At 47.0% G+C, this 19,748-nt stretch overlaps 2 protein-coding genes across 2 annotated transcripts; one reads left to right on the top strand and one right to left on the bottom strand.

Moving 5' to 3' along the window:
• The first annotated feature begins 9,147 nt into the window (after nucleotides 1–9,147).
• LOC136493119 (amino acid transporter AVT1I-like) lies at nucleotides 9,148–11,599 on the top strand. Its single transcript, XM_066489160.1, has 3 exons — nucleotides 9,148–9,575; nucleotides 9,683–10,323; nucleotides 10,747–11,599. The coding sequence occupies exons 1-3, from the start codon at nucleotides 9,380–9,382 to the stop codon at nucleotides 11,284–11,286; spliced, it is 1,377 nt and encodes a 458-aa protein (XP_066345257.1). The 5' UTR covers nucleotides 9,148–9,379; the 3' UTR covers nucleotides 11,287–11,599.
• A 1,348-nt stretch (nucleotides 11,600–12,947) lies between these two features.
• LOC136490716 (uncharacterized) lies at nucleotides 12,948–19,742 on the bottom strand. The gene is made up of 8 exons (XM_066486915.1): nucleotides 19,309–19,742; nucleotides 18,114–18,429; nucleotides 17,646–17,847; nucleotides 17,361–17,519; nucleotides 17,093–17,248; nucleotides 16,833–16,990; nucleotides 16,590–16,707; nucleotides 12,948–13,761 (listed from the first exon to the last, which is right to left on the bottom strand). Exons 3-8 carry the CDS (start codon nucleotides 17,775–17,777, stop codon nucleotides 13,729–13,731), a joined length of 756 nt encoding a protein of 251 aa, XP_066343012.1. The 5' UTR covers nucleotides 17,778–17,847; nucleotides 18,114–18,429; nucleotides 19,309–19,742; the 3' UTR covers nucleotides 12,948–13,728.
• Between the last annotated feature and the right edge of the window lie 6 nt (nucleotides 19,743–19,748).

Consider the following 19,748-nt stretch of genomic DNA (forward strand, 5'->3'; position numbering starts at 1 on the left):
GGTGCTAATGCAGGCAAGGTAAGATGAGGAGGGGCGAGACTCATCGGGTATTTATGCAGGAAGGAGGTGAAACGAACGGGCGATGAAATCGGGGAGGTTTTCCCCCTGATCCGGCACAGTTAACCACGAGCCGATTTCGTCGGCCCACATGCCCATGTCCCCCGGATTAAATGCGAGGATAGTTACGTCCCATCCACTGCATCACGCTCGACCGCTACGGCAGCAGGCATCATTTTGTCTCCCCATGAAAACCGCCTCAAAAGGCATGCCACCCGTTGCCGAGCCAATAGGGAAGATATTCCCCATGGCCTATTCCTTTCGTATGAAGGAACCAGGCTCTGAGCCTATTACGATTCAGGGGTTCGAAGGCTGGGCCCCAAAGGGTTTCGACAGCCACCCCAGGATAACAGAGTCAGGGACAACCGTGGGCGAGCCTATATGGGGCCGAGGCCCAAGCAAGCGAAACGCTTGGGACGCCCAAAGTCGTGTCCGAGACCGGCAAGAAAGTCTCCGAATGGGATCACACCGTAGGGAGGCACCGAGGCCCAGCGAATGGCCTTGGCACCCACTAGAGAAATCCTCTAGTACTCTTGGAGTGTGTCTCTAGACCGCTAGCCATCCCCTAGCGAACGGGGTTCGGGCCTCCACTCGGACTACCCGATAACAGCTCACCGGAAGTGCCACCACTCATGCCTACCGAGGGTAGCAAGGAACATTCCACCCCTCCTTCTGAGCGAAAAGGAAGCATGAGGGTCGCACAAAAAGTCAGGGGAACCCCCGACGGCCTTCTCGCTCTATGTAGAGGCTAAGGGGCTCTTCCTGCAACCTTGGCGAGACCCAGCGACCCCGACTGGCACTCAAAGGGGCTCGGCAAAACAAACTCTCCTTCCAAGCGAAAAGGAAGCGTGAGGGTCATACAAAAAGATAGGGGAGCTCCTGACGGCCCTCTCATCCTGTGTAGAGGCTAGGGGGCTCTTCCTGCAAGTACGCCGAGACCCCACAACCCGGGCTCATGCCCAAAAGGGGTCTCGGCAAACAAACCATCACGCGCGAGGGGCGTATAAAAAGCTAGGGGAACTCCCGACGGCCCTCTCACTCCATGCAGAGGCTAGGGGCTCTTCCTGCAACCTTGCCGAGACCAGAATGGGCTCAGCAAACAAACCCTTCGTCCGAACAAAAAGGATATGTGAGGGTCAGATGAAAAAGTCAGGGGACCCCCGACCACCCTCTTGCTCTAGGCGGAGGCTCGGGGGCTCCTCTTGCACCCAAAACCAAGACAAACGGTCCAAGCCCACGCTAGAGGTTTCATTACAAAACACGATAAAGGGCGTCGAGCCTGTTACGGTCCAGGGGTTCGAAGGCTGGGCATCCAAGAGGTTTCGACAGCCGCCTTAGGGCAATAGAGTCAAGGACGACTTCGAGGCGAGCCTACGAATGGCCGAGGCCCGAGCGAACAGTCGCTCGGGGTGTCCTAAGTTGTGTTCGAGACCGGTAGGGAAGTCTCCGAATGGGATCCCACCGTAGGGAGGCACTGAGCCACCGAGGCCCAGTGAACGGCCTCGACACCCACTAGAGAAACCCTTTGGTACTCTTGGAGTGCATCTCTGGACCACTAGCCGTCCCCTAGTGAATGGGGTACGGGCCTCCACTCGGACTCACCCGATAACAGCTCATCGGAAGTGTCCACGCTCGTGCCCATCGAGGGTAGCCTAGCACATTCCGCCCCTCCTTCCGAGCAAAAAGGAAGCATGAGGGACGTAACCAAAGTCAGGGGACCCCTGACGAACCTCTCGCTCTGTGCGGAGGCTAGAGGGCTTTTCCTGTAGCCTCACCGAGACCCCCGCAACCCGAACTTGCGCTTATGGGCTCGGCAAATGCGATAAAAAACTACTTGCTTAAACACGAAAATGAAAAAAGCCCCTGGAGGAGTAACTCCACTCCTCTAGGGCCTCGGGGGCTACACCCGGCGGGTGCGCTCGCGCACACCCACCAGAACCTCAAGAAACAAAACCCAACTCCTACGGGGGCGGGTATAAACCAAGCCTCGGCAAACCCTCAGGGAGAGTGCACGCACTCCCCCGGAGGCTCAGGGGCTACTATCGGTGAAAGGTCCTAATGGCTAGAGGGGGGATGAATAGCCAAATAAAATTTCTACAACAACACTTAACAAAGTGGTTAGATAATTATGTGGCGAAGCGAGTGTTGCGCTAGCCTACTTAAAATGCAAACCACCTACCACAATTCTAGTTTAGATAGTGTCTATTCACACAATAGCAAAGACACTATCCTATGTTAGTGTGCTCTCAAAGACTAACTAAAGAGCCACACCAACCAAGCAAGCAAGCTCTCACAACTAGCTACACTAAAGAGCTTGTCAACTATTTTGCGGTAAAGTAAAGAGAGTGATTAGGATAGTTATACCGTCGTGTAGAGGAGTGAACCAATCAATCACAAGGATGAATAACAATGGAGACTAATCACCTCAGAATCAAAGGATGAACACAATGTTTTTTTACCGAGGTTCACTTGCTTGCCGGCAAGCTAGTCCTCGTTGTGGCGATTCACTCACTTGGAGGTTCACGCGCTAATTGGCTTCACACGCCAAACCCTCAATAGGGTGCCGTACAACCAACACAAGATGAGGATCACACAAGCCACGAGCAATCCACTAGAGTACCTTTTGGCGCTCCATCGGGGAAAGGTCAAGAACCCCTCATAATCACCACGATCGGAGCCGGAGACAATCACCACCTCCGCTCGACGATCCTCGCTGCTCCAAGCCGTCTAGGTGGCGGCAACCACCAAGAGTAACAAGCGAAATCCACAGCGAAACACGATCACTAAGTGCCTCTAGATGCAATCACTCAAGCAATGCACTTGGATCACTCTCAATCTCACTATGATGATGAATCAATGATGTAGATGAGTGGGAGGGCTTTGGCTTAGCTTACAAGGTTGCTATGTCAATGAAAAATGGCCAAAGATATGAGCCACAGCCGGCCATGGGGCTATAAATAGAGCCCTAATCAAATAGAGCCGTTATACCCCTTCACTGGGCAAAACGCGCTCTGACCGGACGCTCCGATCACACTAACCGGACGCTGGCCCTCAGCGTCCGGTCGCCCGATGGACGCCATGTGTCATCCCCTTCAAACGCTGTTCGTCAGATTTCAACGGCTACGAAGCTGACCGGACGCTCCGATCAAAACTGACCGGATGCTGAAGCCCCAGCGTCCGGTCGTTTCCAGTAAGCTCCCCGAGGCATGTTTTTTTCGACCGGACGCGTCCGGTCCACCTTGACCAGACGCAGACCAGCATCCGGTGCTCAACCCTACCCACTGTGCCGTCTGACAGCTCGACCAGACGCAGCCTTTCAGCGTTCGGTCGCTAAGTGACCCAGCGTCCGGTCAGTAGACCGACGCCAGCATCATTTCGACCAACTCCATTTCAACTCTAACTTCTTCACCCTTGCTCAAATGTGCCAACCACCAAGAATTTTGCATCCGGCGCAATAGAAAATAGACATTTCATTTTTCCAAAAGCGTCGAACCCTGCAAATACCTTGTGCACATGAGTTAGCATATTTTCACAAATGTTATCAAGGGTGTTAGCACTCCACTAGATCCTAAATGCATATGCAATGAGTTAGAGCATCTAGTGGCACTTTGATAACCGCATTCCTATACAAGTTTCACCCCTCTTAATAGTACGGCTATCAAACCTAAATGTGATCATACTCTCTAAGTGTCTTGATCACCAAAACAAAATAGCTCCTATGGTTTATACCTTTGCCTTGAGCCTTTTGTTTTTCTCTTTCTTCATTTCAAGTTTAAGCCCTTGATCATCGCCATGCCATCACCATTGTCATGCTATGATCTTCATTAGCTTCTTCTACTTGAAGTGTGCTACCTATGTCATGAGCACTTGATAAACTAGGTTAGCACTTAGGGTTTCATCAATTCACCAGAACCAAACTAGAGCTTTCAATCGGGTACCTTAGAACGGGGTACCCCGAGCGAACAATCAAAGGGGTCACTTAAGTCCCATCAAAAAACAAAGCTGGAAGGTAAGCCGTGGGCCCCTCACCCACCACATTCGAGCCCACCAGGCCCTCCGCCTTGCCTCGAGCCTTGCGCAGGAGGTCTCGGCGTCCTGACGCAATCTCTGCCTCACACGAGGCTCTCCACGGAAGGCCTTGGCAGGGAACACGATCTCTGCTTCGCGCGAGGCTCTCCACGGAAGGCCTCGGCGGGGGGTGCCTTCTCTATATCGCGCGAGGCTTCTCACGAAAGGCCTCAGCAAGGAAGCCGATCTCTATCCTGCGCGAGGCTCTGCTCTCTGTCTCACGCGAGGCCTCATTCCCCGTATCACGCGAGACCAGCTTATCCATAGTCCGTCGCCCCCACCTCGGCCGATCTTCCCGATAGCATGTCATGTCTCATTAATACTTCAACCACTCCCACAATCTCAGTCGAACGATGGCTCGACGCCACAGAATGGCCGACAGGACCTGAGGTCGCATCAACGCCATACCGGCTGGGATAGGGCACGGCGGGGATTACCGGCCACTGTGTTCTGACGCTGTGCCCACGATCAACGCCTATACTGCACTGTGCCCCGCGATCCCTGCCTCGAAAACAACGCGACATGGACAACTTGGCCCAGGTTATCATTGCCTCCAAGCCGGCGCACTAGGTCAGCCACCCACTTGGGGCCTCGGCACTGTGCACCAAGGTCTCGGCTATCTCGGGGTTTGTGCCCGCCAAGACCCCCCACTGCGGTGCAGCCTTGGCACCGACCAAGCCTCGGCCTCGCGCATAGTCCGTCCACACCGGCTTGCACGTCCACCGCCGCACCCACTCCGAGGCAGTCCCAGGGCTCTCACGACACATAGGATCGGATGGGACTGGCACGCCGCCCCAGTGCTCTAAGGACGGACCATTCTGACGACCACGCCGCTACAGGAATAGGCTACAGGGCTTGGACATGCCGCCCCTATTGGCACGATGTCGCATAGTTAACATATGTACTATCCTTGTCTTCCCTTCAACTATAAAAGGAGAGGACTTGGGCCACTTAGAGACAGAGGAACACATTGTAACACACGCACACATCCCAGCTGCCTGAGAGCAACGTCTCAGATGACCCACACAACACCTTGCCGAGACCTGGGACTAGCTCCCTCTCTCCCCTAGCTTATAACCCCCTACTACGAGCACTTCGGTGCAAGGAATACAAGATCGATCTCTCAGACTGGACGTAGGGCATCGATTGCCTGAACCAGTATAAACCTTGTGTCTCTTTACATCACCATCCGGGATTAGGGGCACGTAGTTCAAATTCACTGGTTGGTTGAGGACCCTCCGGTTTGAAACACCGACACTAGGGTTCAGTCTAGGCTTGCTTATAATCCTGATGGTTCTGTGCATAACTAGAACTATAAACCTGATGTTGCTAGATCTAAATTGTGTCGCTTGATTGCTAGACTTGATTTGCCTTTGGGTATTGGTGAGACAGAGGTCTGGGAGGAGTACATTGTTCATGTTCATAACCCTAGGTTTACTAAGGTTTCTAGACAGACCACCACTAAAGATCTTAGTAAGCTATTTACTGAACGTCGTAATATGCTTAAGAATTCTGTGTTGTCTGCTGCTTTCTCTGTTGCTCTAATATCAGACATTTGGTCTAGTAATGCTAAAGAGAACTACATTAGTGTTGTTGCTCATTATGTGAGTGCTGATTGAAAGTTACATAAAGAGGTTATTGGTCTAAGGTTGATTGAGGTGAAGCATACTGGTGAAAATATTGCTGAAAATTTTATTTGTGTAGTTGAGGAATTTGCTTTGATTGACAAGATTTTCTCTGTAACTCTAGACAATGCTTCTTCTAACGCTAAGGCTATGAATACTTTGACACCTAGTTTGTTGGTTATGTGGGTTATGATCCTTCATCAGAGCCTTTAGATCCTAATAAGCGTAAGTATAGTCTTGTGCATCAATGTTGTGCTTGTCATATCATTAATCTAATTGTAAAATTGTAAAATCTGGTTTAAAAGGATTCAAACCTTACAAAGAAGATTTTAGAGCTGCTATTAATTTCTTAAATTTTTCTAATCAAAGAATTACTATGTTTAAGAACCACTGTACTGCTCAGGGTGTTAGACCTAGAAAGTTTGGCTTAGATATGGATGTTAAATGGAATGCTACATACCTTATGCTTAAACACTTGGTTCCATATAAGGATGTTTTTTCTGTGTTCATTAATGTTAATTATGGCTCAATATTGTTGACTGCAAGGCATTGGTATATAGCTGAAAAGGTATCGGAGTTCCTATAAGTATTTTATGAATCCATAGTTGTTCTTTTCTGGTGCGTACTTTTTAACTAGTTAACTTATTCTGCATCATCTGCTAGACATTGCTTCTCATTTGCATGCAAGTAAAAAAGATCAAAATCTAATAGTTGTTGTATATCCTATGAAGCTTAAATTTCTTAAATACTGGCAGGATATACCTCTATTATATTCATTTGCATTCATTCTTGATCCTAGAGCTAAGTTGAGAAGTTTATTTAATGCTCTGCAAATACTTAAAGAGAACACTGGTTGTGATTACAGTTCATATTACGCTGATGTGAAAACTAAAATTTATAAGTTGTTTAACAAATATTAGAGAAAGTTTGGTGCAGCTAGGTCTCAAAGGGTTGCACAGCCTACAAGCCATATATGTAAGAAAAAACAGGCATGGAAAAGAATCTTTGAAGGCCCTGGATCATCTAGTGTTGTTGGTCCTTCCCCTGCCTCTGCCCACACTTTATCTCAATCTACTTCTGCAGCTGCTTCTGAGCTCTCAACTTATCTGGACAGTGACATTGTCACTTCATATAAGGATAACTTCGATTTACTTCTTTGATGGCATGACCACAAACTAACCTATCATATCCTATCTATAATGGCTAGAGATATTATGTCTGTTCCTATTTCTACTATCTCTTCAGAATCATGTTTCAGCTTGACAGGAATGATAATTGAAGAGCAGCGACGATGCTTGTTGTCTGAAACTATGGAGATGCTGGCTTACATAAAGGATTGAGAGTTAGGAGAAACAAGGTTACAACATGTGTTGACAACCAAGTGTTCGAAGACTTCTTCAAGAATCTGTATCTTGATGAAGATGCATCTAGGTCTGCTGCTACTGCTGACACATCTAGGGCTGACACATCTAGATCTGTGGCTTCTGCTGGTGCTTAGTGTCTGTGTGAGACTTGAGAGTTGTGACTTGTGAGACTTGAGAGTGATCTGTTATCTTATCTGTATCTGTGACTGAAACCTTTGAACAATGGTTTAAGACTTAATTAAGAGCTATGCCACACTCTTTTTTCCTTTCTCGGGTTTCTTACAAAGATGAGTTTTACCTAGAAAAGTTTTTAATAAAGCAGCATTGCTCAAACAGCTCATTTATCTTAATTAAGAGCCATGCCAGCCTGATGGCCACCTATAATCGGCATTATCGGTTTGCCGATTGCTAAGACTGTCTCTAATAAGGAACCTATATGGACATCCAAACCTAAAATGGGTAGCAAGAGATCCAAACCAGTCTCCAACAGAGTACTTATACGGGAGACCTATTTTAGGTTGCCTGAGAGGCACAACCTAAATATGGGCATCCTCTCTTCTGAAAATCCATTTGTAGAAATAATTCTGTTTTGTGTCCTGTTGTTGAAGAAGATACTGAATATGTATTGAATTTTTTTGTCTGTAACGCTACATGATGGATGAATAGATCTTTTAGGTGTTTTGACGTGAGAGATTGCCTAAGAGCCTCGAAAGCTTTTGGTTGTGCCATCTACTGTACAACTCCACAAGAACCAAAGGATTCAGTCTCGTACGATCAACGTGGCCTCGCGTGTTGGCTGCCTGCCCGCCTCTAGGCTCTAGCCGCCGTACCTCTTTGACCTGGCTGACGGACGGGACTAGCCGGCGATCTCGACTGGACGCCTCCTGGTTCGTAAAGAAGTATTGTTGATCAGCCTCTAGTTTGTATTGTTGCTGTTTCATAAAGAAGTACTACTGACTGATTTGTATGAGAGAAAAATACTGTTTCGATTGGAAATTTACGATAACAAGCCATAGCCAAACGAATAGGCTGATAGGCTGCAATGCTTTTGGTGGTTGGGCCTTCGGGCCGAGCTCACCGAAGCAGAACAGGGCCAGGTCTCTTGGGCCCAAGGCGTACATCAGGCCGGCTACAATTTACAACCGATAGGGATGTGGTTGCAGACAAATGGTTTGTGCTTGTAAGCGAAGCAGTTCCCGTCTTTTCTTCCTCGCTCTCTATCTACCACATGCGAGTATGCGACTGTGGAGTGTGGACATGGATTGGATGAGGACTGAGGTGGCAGTGGCACCACGTGAGGTCGCCGCCCTACACTCTCCAGCAGGCAGCAGTGTCTTCATTCACGTACACTTGGGTTCTTCTCAACAGTCTCCATCGAGCTCCGTGCGTCGTGAATAAACATTTTTTTGTACAGTAGATAGGTATAAAAACTACCAGTATACCACATGGATCTCGTTCGTAGACAAAACATCTGCGTTATGTGGGGCGATCGCGACGAAACACTATGATTCGTGGAACAGCCAATCCGACCAGGGGATCTGGATTGACTCTCTCTCTCTCTCGGCCTCTCGCCGAGCACATGGCCGCCCGCAAACTCAAAGGCAAGGACGACGCCCACTCTCCAGTCTCCACCATGATCGTTCTCGTTGTAGTATTATTGTAGTAGTATATCTTATTAGTCACAACCATAACTAAATATCTTTTCAAAGAAAACAGATTTTAGGGGCATCAAAGAAGGGTTTGAGGGGCATCGGAGAAGAAGGTGAGAGGGCGTTGGGTTAGGTCTATGACTAGGGTTCAAGAGTTTTTAGTGCCTTCGTGTCACCTGGCAAAGCCTAGAGGAGAGGTTTAGAGCGGTGGTCGCGGCACAACGATGGCCGATGGGTGTGAGACGGTGAGGCCGCGCCTGCAGAGCTATTAGCAGCAGCAGGATGGTAAAGTTGGTCGCAAAGTGAGGATATGAGAAGCAACAATATAGATGACGTATTAGCGGAGACTGAGTTGTTACCAGACGCAGCCAACTCGTGGCGCCGTGCTCGTCTCGTCAGTCGTCACCGTGGCACCGTGCCCACGGGCCACGGCCACGGGCAGAAAAACGAGCCGTTAGCTTTCCCCCATAAACAACGCAGGCTTGTTATTTACGGCTCGCGCGGCGGTGCTCTGCTCTGCTCTGTGCTCGGTTCGCTTCTGCTCCATCGGGTGCGTGTGCGTGCGTGCACGCGCGGCGCCAGCTTGCTAGCTGCAGCGGAGGCAGCCGGATAAGATATGGCCAATGGTGGGACGGCGTCGCGCGGCCCGCCCGACGGCTCGCCGGCCGCGCTGCGGGGCCTGGTGCAGCAGCCCCTCCTCCACGCCTACGAGGCGCGCAAGGACCCGGAGGCGCGCGGCTTCGGCCCGGCGGAGCCCGACGGCGGCGCGAGCTTCGTGTGGACCTGCTTCAATGGCCTCAACGGCCTCTCCGGTGAGTGTGTACACGTCGCGTTTGCGGCCTGCGTTGCCAGCTTCGTTTCTACTGGAGTTATACAGGGCGTTGCCATGCCAACGTTGGTTGTTCTTGGTTTCTCTCAGGCGTCGGGCTGCTGTCCATCCCGTACGCGCTGTCGGAGGGCGGGTGGCTGAGCCTGGCGCTGCTGCTCGTCGTCGCGACGGCGTGCTGCTACACGGGCCTGCTCCTGCAGCGGTGCATGGACGCGTCCCCGGCCGTGCGGGGCTACCCGGACATCGGCGCGCTCGCGTTCGGGCGCGGCGGCCGCCTCGCCGCGTCCGCGTTCCTCTACGCCGAGCTCTACCTCGTCGCCATCGGCTTCCTCATCCTGGAAGGGGACAACCTGGACAAGCTGTTCCCGGGCACCAGCATCAGCCTCGGCCTCGGCCGCGGCGGCGACGGCGGTGGCGCCGCAACCCTCGTGGTCTCCGGGAAGCAGCTCTTCGTCGTGCTCGTCGCCCTCGTCATCCTGCCCACCACGTGGCTCCGGAGCCTCGGCGTGCTCGCCTACGTGTCCGCCAGCGGCGTGCTCGCATCGGCCGTCGTCGTCGTCTGCGTGCTGTGGACCGCGGTGGCCGACGGCGTCGGGTTCCGCGCGAAGGGGAGGATGCTCAACGTCAGTGGCCTCCCCACTGCTCTGGGCCTCTACACCTTCTGCTACTGCGGCCATGCCATTTTCCCGACGCTCTGCAACTCCATGAAGGAGAAGAAAAGGTTCTCCAGGGTGAGTAGCTGTGCATTATTCTCATGGTCATGGCACCAAAGAGTAAGACATAACTGAAAACAGAATGCTTGCTTTTTTTGTGTTGAAAGTGAAAGTAACATTTGTGAAGTAGGAGTAACAATCAGTCTAGGTTTCCTTAGAAAAACAAATACTAGCCTTCAGTAGCAGCTGTCATGGCCGAGTATGATACTGCATCTGGTGCCTCGGAGTCAGCTGCGCTGCCATCTCAATGTGTGGTTCCAAACTGATGCGTCAAATGCTTTGTCTTCTACCACAATGGTTCACTATTAAACAATAGGAGGCGTAAAAATATATGATAGTGACTGGACAGTAGTATACTTTATCCCTATGCATATGCAGTTATACATTACAGTATGCAAGACTAGACTGAAGTTTGTACGTGTCTCTTTTGCTTGCATATAGGTGCTTGTCATATGCTTCGTCTTGTGCACTTTCAACTACGGATCCATGGCGATCCTCGGCTACCTCATGTACGGCGACGACGTCAAGTCCCAGGTGACGCTGAACCTGCCCGAGGGCAAGATAGGCTCGAAGCTAGCGATCTACACCACGCTGATCAGCCCCTTCTCCAAGTACGCCCTGATGGTGACGCCGCTCGCGACGGCGGTGGAGGAGAGGCTGCTGCTCGCCGCCGGCTCCGGCTCCGGCCGCGGCAGCAGCAAGAGGTCCATCAACGTGCTGGTCAGGACCCTGCTGGTCGTCAGCACGGTCGTCGTCGCGCTCGCGGTGCCCTTCTTTGGACACCTCATGGCGCTCGTCGGCTCACTCCTCAGCGTCATGGCCGCGATGCTGCTCCCCTGCATCTTCTACCTCAAGATCTTCGGCGTGGCGCGCTGCAGCAGGGCGGAGGTCGCGCTCATCGCCACCATTATTGTTCTGGGTTCCGTGGTTGCTGCGATTGGCACGTACGCTTCTGTGAAGAAGATTGTTCTCGACTACTGAAGAAGAGATGCACGTCTGAAAATGTCGGTGCCAGTGTCCGAGTCAGCGTTCTTTCGCCACGATCAGCAGAACTATGTCTCAACATCAGCAGATTAGTTTGAACCATTTAGAAGGTGATGTTGGTAGACGAGGCAAGGAGATGGAGGAAGCAGTGGTGTACTGACAAGATCATAGGGTGTTCTGTTTATATATGGGCGTGTGCTACTATTTTATCATGAGGCATGTATGACTGAGCATTAGCAATTGACTTCTTTTGTAACAGAGTATTTGATTCAGGGAATCAACCCATTCTAGGCGAGGTAATGCATCACGAGTCAATATCTTAAATTGAGAAATTTTACAGTGCTTGCAAAAAAAGAGAGAGCCATCCCCGTTTAGATAGATCTAATGGTTATAAAATAGGAAGAACTTACAAAAGAACTTAAGTTGTGGGTTGGAACCTAAAATACATGGGTTAGGAACTAATTTCAAAATAAATTCGAAGGGTAGCAAGGTAACTTTACCGCTCTCTTCCTCTCCTGCAGTTGCCTCCCTCTCCTAGCGCCGGTGGGCTCCGCAACCCCTGGTTCAGAGTTCGACTGTTCGTGACAGAACGACGGCAGCCGAGGCAAGGAACCGGCAGCCGGGGCGCACTGTGGGAGGCCGGCGGGCTCCGGCAGTGGGCGGCAGTCAGCAGGCGAGCGGCACTTCCAATCGGATTCTAGGCGCAGCCGCGCAGGTCGTGTCCAGATGTATGAATCGGCTCCACCGACGGAGCCAGCTTGCTGTGTGCTTGCGTCGTCTCTGAATGGCTGAATGCATGCCTTTTGCAGATACAGGGAGGTGGTTGGTGGCGAGGAGAGCAGCAGCATACTTGCAGATCGCGCACGAGCAGCAACGAACTCCTATTCCCCTTGGTTGGATTACGACGGGCAGTGGGCGCCGGTCGCCGGCGAATTAACGGGGCAGCGGGTGGCCGTCGCCGGCGAATTACTTCCTATTCGTGAGTATCTGTATGTTTGGAAGAAGAGAAAAAGAAAAATACTAAACTACCCTTCAGTCTCACGGGAGAGTTTACGAGAGGAACTGATAGTTCCTCCCAAGCATAGTAACAAAGTCTTAAAATTAGTGAAATCACTTTATTACTTATACTAGTATTAATTATTAGCTTTATAAGAACGATACATTTATTATATTAGTACTAATTATTAACTTACGAGGAACGAACTTATTATAAATCAATTCATTCTATTTCATAAACCTTAAAAAAACTGAGTTGTATGATAGACTATCTCATTTCACGAACCAACCACCCTCTAAGAGAAGGATGCAGTCATTTTGCGTAGGACACTTCAAACGAATCTGCTGCTAGCTGCGACAGGTAAGTAGGTAAACTGAGAAACGACCTTAAAAAAAAAGAAAAACTGAGAAATTTTGTTTCATTGGAGTTGTGAGAAGAACTGCAGTCGCTCCCTGGTTCCTGTAGCTGAGTCTAAAAGCTTGTGGGAAACAGCATCAATCTTTTTGGTTGAATTCATGCCAATTTTATTAGTTCAACAAGGGAGAACAAACTCACTGACTTACAAGCAGTTACTAATACTTGTACTCCTATATAAAGTAAAAATATAGATGAACTGGCAAGCCAAAGTGTCAGTAAGAAAGGAACAACGGCAACACAAGGCTCAACACAATCAGGATTCGTGTAAATTTGAACTTTTCTTCAATAATTAGCTAAAGAAGGCAAGCAAGAACTACGCTGGTCTGCAGTCTGCTGTTCTTCAGGTACATACTAGTAAGATAGTACATCGATTCCGACAGAGTAGACCCTTCAACCAGCAACAATCGTCCGTGTCACATGAGTCAACCATGCACTACATAAAAGTTACTACAGTACTTATTACAGTGTTTTCCAAGAACCTGAGCAGCACACACAGCGGCAGCTGCGGGACTGAACTAGCAAGCAGCAGAAATACAAGCAGCGGAGAGGAAGGGGCGATGATGCCTCACGCATGGCTCAGGCCTCAGGCGCACCAAAGGTTCAGAGGGAGAGGAATCCTTCCTTGACGAAGCGGAGGACGACGAAGCCCGCGGCGAAGTGCTGGTCACCACCATCTGCTGGTACGCCAGCAGCGTCACGGCGGTGCCCACGCACCCGATCAGGAACCCGCTCAGGTTCCGGTCCATGCCGCCACCGCCGCTTCTTGCCTCCTGTCCTCGCTGCCAGTTGCTCTAGCTTCTCTGCTTGGATGCTGTTGCGTGTGCAGACGACGAGATGAAGGATTTGGGAGCTGGGGATGGGGAATTAAAGCAGAAAAGTCAACGGCTGTGGCGCTGATGAGGGGGAAGGGTTCGGAAGGTCAGGGTGCTGTTTTCAAGTTTGGGAAGCGTCGGTTCGGGATGACAATTTCCGAGCAGAACTTCTGGCTGAACTTGCTTACTGCTCTCGACTTGCTCTTGAGACATTCAGACGGTCAATTGTCCTAGTTTGTACAAATCCTGCAAACAAAGAAACGGAGCAGAATTTGGAGTTGAAAAACTCTGTAACTTTAACGATCTACAACGATTTCACTTGTGCGGCCAGGTTCTACCATGGGGACCATGTGTGTCCATGCACTTCACATACAGGATAAAAATGTAATAAACCTCTGTGCTACTGAAAGTATATACTTTGCATGTTGAAAAATACTGGTCCTTGTGTTTATATAATATTATGTTTTCAGATCGATGATAAATTTGATGTACTCTATTATCGCTGGAGCTATGTTCAAGTGAGTTTTTCTTATTGTTGGTTCATCCTAAAAGCAAACAATATTGGTTCCTTCTAGAAGCATTTATCTTAAACTATTTTCCGTGCAGAACCGTCGTTCATTGTTGGCAATGATGGCGTAGTAATTATATGAGAACTCATGGGCCCTGAGGTACCAAACCTTCATGATCGAAACTATATCAAGGAAATCAATTATTTTCACCTAGAGCGCAAAAGCTCTATGGGTGAGGCAGCTCAAGAATTTGATGTGGCTTCAATCGAGTCAATTATGGTCACCCAGAGCGATAGTCAATCATGGCCACCCAGAGCGATTCTGAAGGTGAGGGCACATCTGGTGCCAATGAGGATGGGGATGGAAGATGAGGCAGAGCAGACTCATGTGACTTCCAGAGTTCGAAAAGTTCTAGAGACGCAAGCAGACTTGCAATATACGGTGTCTGAAGTGGTTAACAATGTCCAAGATATTATAGTAAGGTTGTCTGCTCTAGCTATAGTTGCTGATTAAGCTAACAATAAGATATCTGATTTGACTGTTGCTAGCAATGATGCTAAGGAGAAGCTGGAAAGCATCGAAGAATAAGTGGAGAAGATTTAAGAGAAACTGCAGGCCATCGAAGCAGCAATAGAGACTAACAGAACTGAATTGGATTCTGTTGTTAAAGAAGTTATTCTTCCTAGATTGACTACTCTTGAGGCAGCAGTGACACAAGGTGTCCAAAAACCCGTGGACAACGCAGAGATGACACAGAAGGAGATGCTTGAATGACTGCTTTCCAAAGCTGATGTCATTGACAATCAGTTAAAGTCCATCGTATCTCAGTATTACAAGGTGGACACAACATTGCTACAAAACAAAAATCATTTCGAACGGAGTGTCATACATAGGGTAACGAAGATGGACAACGCTATGCTTTCGAAGCAAAGTGATGTGGAACAGACTCTCACAGACTCTCACAGATAGGTTAAGGCAGGCAAAGAAATGTATGCAACCATGCCTAAACGCAATTGAGAAGGAGAATCAAGAAAAACACACTGAGATGATCTAAAGGTTTGATACATTGATAAAACTCTTGTAAAATTTGAGAAACAAAGCATGACATCCATAATGATTTTTGTTAAGGCCCTCAGATTCTTCACCATAGTCCTGCTGACTCAAACATATTGTAGCTCACAAATTTGACTCACAAATTTACATACCTCGTTATGGATGTCATGCTTTGTTTCTTAAATTCTGCCAGAGCTTCGTCAATGTATCAAACATCGAGATCATCTCAGTATGTTTTTCTTGATTCTCCTCAATTGCGTTTAGGCGTGGTTGCATACATTCCTATGCCTGCCTCAACCTATCTGTGAGAGTCTGTTCTACATCACTTTGCTTCGAATGCATAGCGTTGTCTATCTTTGTTACCCTATCTATGACACTCCGTTCCAAATGATTTTTGTTCTGGAGCAATGTTGTGTCTACCTTGTAATACTAAGATACGATGGACTTTAACTGATTGTCAATGACATCAGCTTTGGAAAGCAGCAATTCAAGCTTCTCCTTCTGTGTCATCTCTGCATTGTCCACTAGTCTCTAGACACCTTTTGTCACTACTACCTCAAAAGTAGTAAATCTAGAAAGAATAACTTCTTTAACAACAGAATCCAATTCAGTTCTGTTAGTCTCTATTGCTGCTTCGATGGATTACAGTTTCTCTGAAAGGTTCTCCACTGATTCTTCAATGCTTTCCAGCTTCTCCTTAACATCATTGCTAGCAATAGTCAAATCAGATATCTTATAGTTAGCTTAATCAGCAACTATAGCTAGAGCATACAACCTTACTATAATATCTTGGACATTGTTAACCACTTCAGACATCGCAGATTGTAAGTCTGCTTGCGTCTCTAGAACTTTCTGAACTCTGGAAGTCAGAAGAGTCTGATCTGCCTCATCTTATCCTCATCCTCATTGGCACCAAATATGCCCTCACCTTCAGAATAACTCTGGGTGGCCATGATTGACTATCGCTCTGGGTGACCATGATTGACTCGATTGAAGCCACATCAAATTCTTGAGCTGCCTTTTTGCGTCCAGAATGAAAATAATTGATTTCCTAGTTTCGATCATGAAGGTTTGGTACCTCAGGGCCCTTGAGTTCCCATACAATTACTACGCCATCATTGCCAGCTAATGCCAACATTGAACGACGGTTCTGCACAGAAAATAGTTTAAGGTAAATGCTTCTAGGAGGAACCAATATTGCTTGCTTCTAGGATGAAGCAACAATAAGAAAAACTCACTGTAGGGATCCATGATACACAGGTTACAGGTCCACGTGTATTCTGTGCATGCACATAGCTCCAGCGATAATAGAGTACATCAAATTTATCATTGATCTAAAAACATGATATTATATAAACACAAGGACCAAGCTTTTTCTTTAGGTAGTTCCTCCTTAGAGCAAATCTTGTCTTTGTCATAATTCAATGCTCATTAGTACAGGGTTCCACAAACGCAAAACAAATGTACCAACTTATTTGAGGTAGCAGCTGATTTTAAGAGAAGCCCCCCTACCTTGGTATTTTGGTTCATCTTGTTCCTTTGCAGCAGGTTATCCTTATTAACTAGTTCCTTCTTGGAAGGATTCTTGTCAACAGATTCATCATATATCAATTTAGAAGCAGTGTTGCCCCTGATTATTGTGCATAACAATGCGTTAGCTTCTCAGCAAAGAAAACTGATTTTGCAGATAAAACTTGTATATAATGAGATAAAACAATAATGTATGCGATAAAAATGTTGTTGTGCATATCATACCCCGCGGACTCTTCCACAGCAGAACATTCCTTCGATATTCTGAACATGGCATCAAAGGTTCGTTCCCTAACAAAGACGCTCCATGAAAATGGACCAATACTTTCCTCACACTTGTTCTTTAGCAACTCACGCATCAACTTGGCCTCCTTTGTGACGGCCTAGAGATTAGTTTGCAGACAACACGGAGTTCAAATACACATATCAAAGAAATATAACTACAGATTAAGTAGGTAACAATCTGGCAAAGCCAAAGCTTGTACCATCATGGTGGCAGCAGCTTCAACACATCGAGGTCCTTTGTAGGTCATAAATCCGAAGGCCAACTTCCGAATCCTGGAGCAAACGATGACTTCACGTATCATTCCAGTCTTGGATTTTAGCAACTCGAACAACAGATAAGTCTCCGCCATAATACACTTGAAACCATGGTTTGCAATTGACACAAGAAAGTTAATAAACTTCAATGAGCAATATATCTATAAGTTAAGGAGGCAGCCTGGCTACGTTTGTTAGCAGGGAAGGACACACCTTTAAGGCAACACTGGTGGTCGTAAATCCAGCATATTCCACGATAGTTGTTTGATGGGCAAAGCTGGTGAGCTTGTCCTTCAGGCTGATCTCATCAACATTGTGTTTTTTATCACAGGAGCTCAGCGTATTCAAAAGTTGATCCTCCAGATTGATACACTTGATACCAGCATTTCACAGTTTGTGCAAATATTAATTAAATTAGGAAATCAGGCTACATGTAGTAAAAGCTAAGCGGGACGACAAAGGTTTTGGAGAGAGGGAGAAAGTCAGGCAGGAAGATACCAAGTTGAACAGGGTTGTCACGTCATTCCCATCATCTCCATTGAGATCAGGAACAGTGGCAGCATTGGCTTCCACTTGACGTGCCAACACTTCAGGAGAATTGCGCTTATAATATTCCTGTAGGTAAATCATGTATAGGGACCAATAATGCACAGGAAAGTACGGCAGTATCGAATCCCACCCCCATGCTCTTTCATCAGTTCTGCACCGGACAGCAAGCAATGTATATATTAGGAGCAAGCAAAATTGGCAACTAATTACCTTAGGGAGAACTAGAAATGACATCATAGCAATAATAGTAATAAAGAAATAAAAGCTACAGGAAATAGAACTGGAAGGGTACAAAGCAACAAACCAAACTACAGAGGTAAAATAATTGGATCATAAATCACAAGTGGAATGCATAGTTAACAATTAACTCCAATTCCACTTTCAATTCCAAGAGAGGATAAGCACAGGGAGATGGACCTGGGTAATTAACAATATCCAACGGTGGTTGTTCTGGAGGACGACCAAGCTTTCTGCATTCTTCACCGCGAACAGCAAAACCAGTCAACAGTTCCATGGCAGTTGCTTTTATCTGGGCCAAATAGGCGTCGAATCCGGCCTCCATCTGCTTTCGCTTAGAGGACATTGTGGTGGTCAGGGCCGACGTGGAAGAGGTGCTTAATTTTTTCTGGATTTTGACCTTGCAGACCTCCTCAGGCATCTTACCCTTGACCATGTCTGTAATGGTCTGGCGGGTCAGGTTCAGCAGCCCCTTGATGTCGAGGTAGTTTGCAGCCTGCCAAGGCAAACATATAGCTAGATATTTTCCTCGAGTGTGCACTTTGATCAGTGAATATGAAACATCAAAAGGGTCCAACAATCCCAGCATGGAAATTAATCGCAAATAGATGGCATCCGCAGATAGTTGCATACATTCAAGCAACCAGGAGTCGAAATGTATCTGGGTAATATTTTATCTGTTCCTTATTTGCTAACATCTGACCATCATATCTGATCAAAATATATGGTTTCTAAAATATCATAATCTACAACAATTATGATCCAACAGTTTATGGGTTCCTCCTAGAAGCAAAAATATAATCCTACAACCAGATAGTAAGTTGTAACAGCCAAATGTTTATATGAATCAATGCCAGGGCTCCATAGCCAAGCATAAGTCATGTAAATTAGTTCAATATTTCCTTTTTTTCTCTAAGGATGTATAAAAAACGGTGGAATCAGATAACAGTTGCATCCATTTGCAAAGCATCAGGTACAGAGGTCATTTCAGATACCTTTAGCATCAAAACAAATTATTTTCAAGATACGGTATAAATTTCTACCTCAGTACCATGGTATATTAAGGCTGCAAGTGAGTCAATTATTACCAGTTCCACAGTACTTAATTAAGATATTCCTACCAAGCCTAAAACAGACATTGCATTACTATTTGCATTTGATCTTAAACCTTCCCAGATTTCAGCTACGATGTTACAACAGGTGTGAAGGAAAAACATTAAGGGGCCCATTTGGATTTCTTCATTTTGAAGGAATTGGAATCTACTTAATGGATTAGGCTATTTAGCTTGGAATTTGAGATTAACTTTCCAAAGTTCACATAAAAGCCTATTTGAAATTCATAGGGTGAGAGATGGAAAATGATTCTATAGATTACCATGCTATGTTTCTACTCTCCAACTTGTAGCACACTCTTCAACTCGCTTCTCTATAGTAGAAATGCAACATATAAGCTTCTCTCTTGCATAGCTAACAATAGTATGCAAATATATTCCATATACAACCATATTAGCTTAATTAATACATGCCTAAATTATAACTTATTACAATGAATTCAATTCCAAGGATCCAAACGGGGCCTAAGAGATATCACATTGCACCAAAATCACACCACGGCCAAATGTACCCAAAGCAAAAAGTTAAACCAAATCTCATGGACACCTTAAGAGCAACTTAGGCAACATTTATGTAAGATGCACAAAATTATTCATCACATGGCTCATTAAGTAAACTGTATATGCACAGTTTTATGATATAAGGTGACTAAAGATAACATAAGATGCGACAAACCCCACAGAAAACTACTTGCTACAAATC

This window comes from Miscanthus floridulus, chromosome 11, assembly GCF_019320115.1.
Source record: "Miscanthus floridulus cultivar M001 chromosome 11, ASM1932011v1, whole genome shotgun sequence".
In the NCBI taxonomy this organism is placed as follows: Eukaryota; Viridiplantae; Streptophyta; class Magnoliopsida; order Poales; family Poaceae; genus Miscanthus; species Miscanthus floridulus.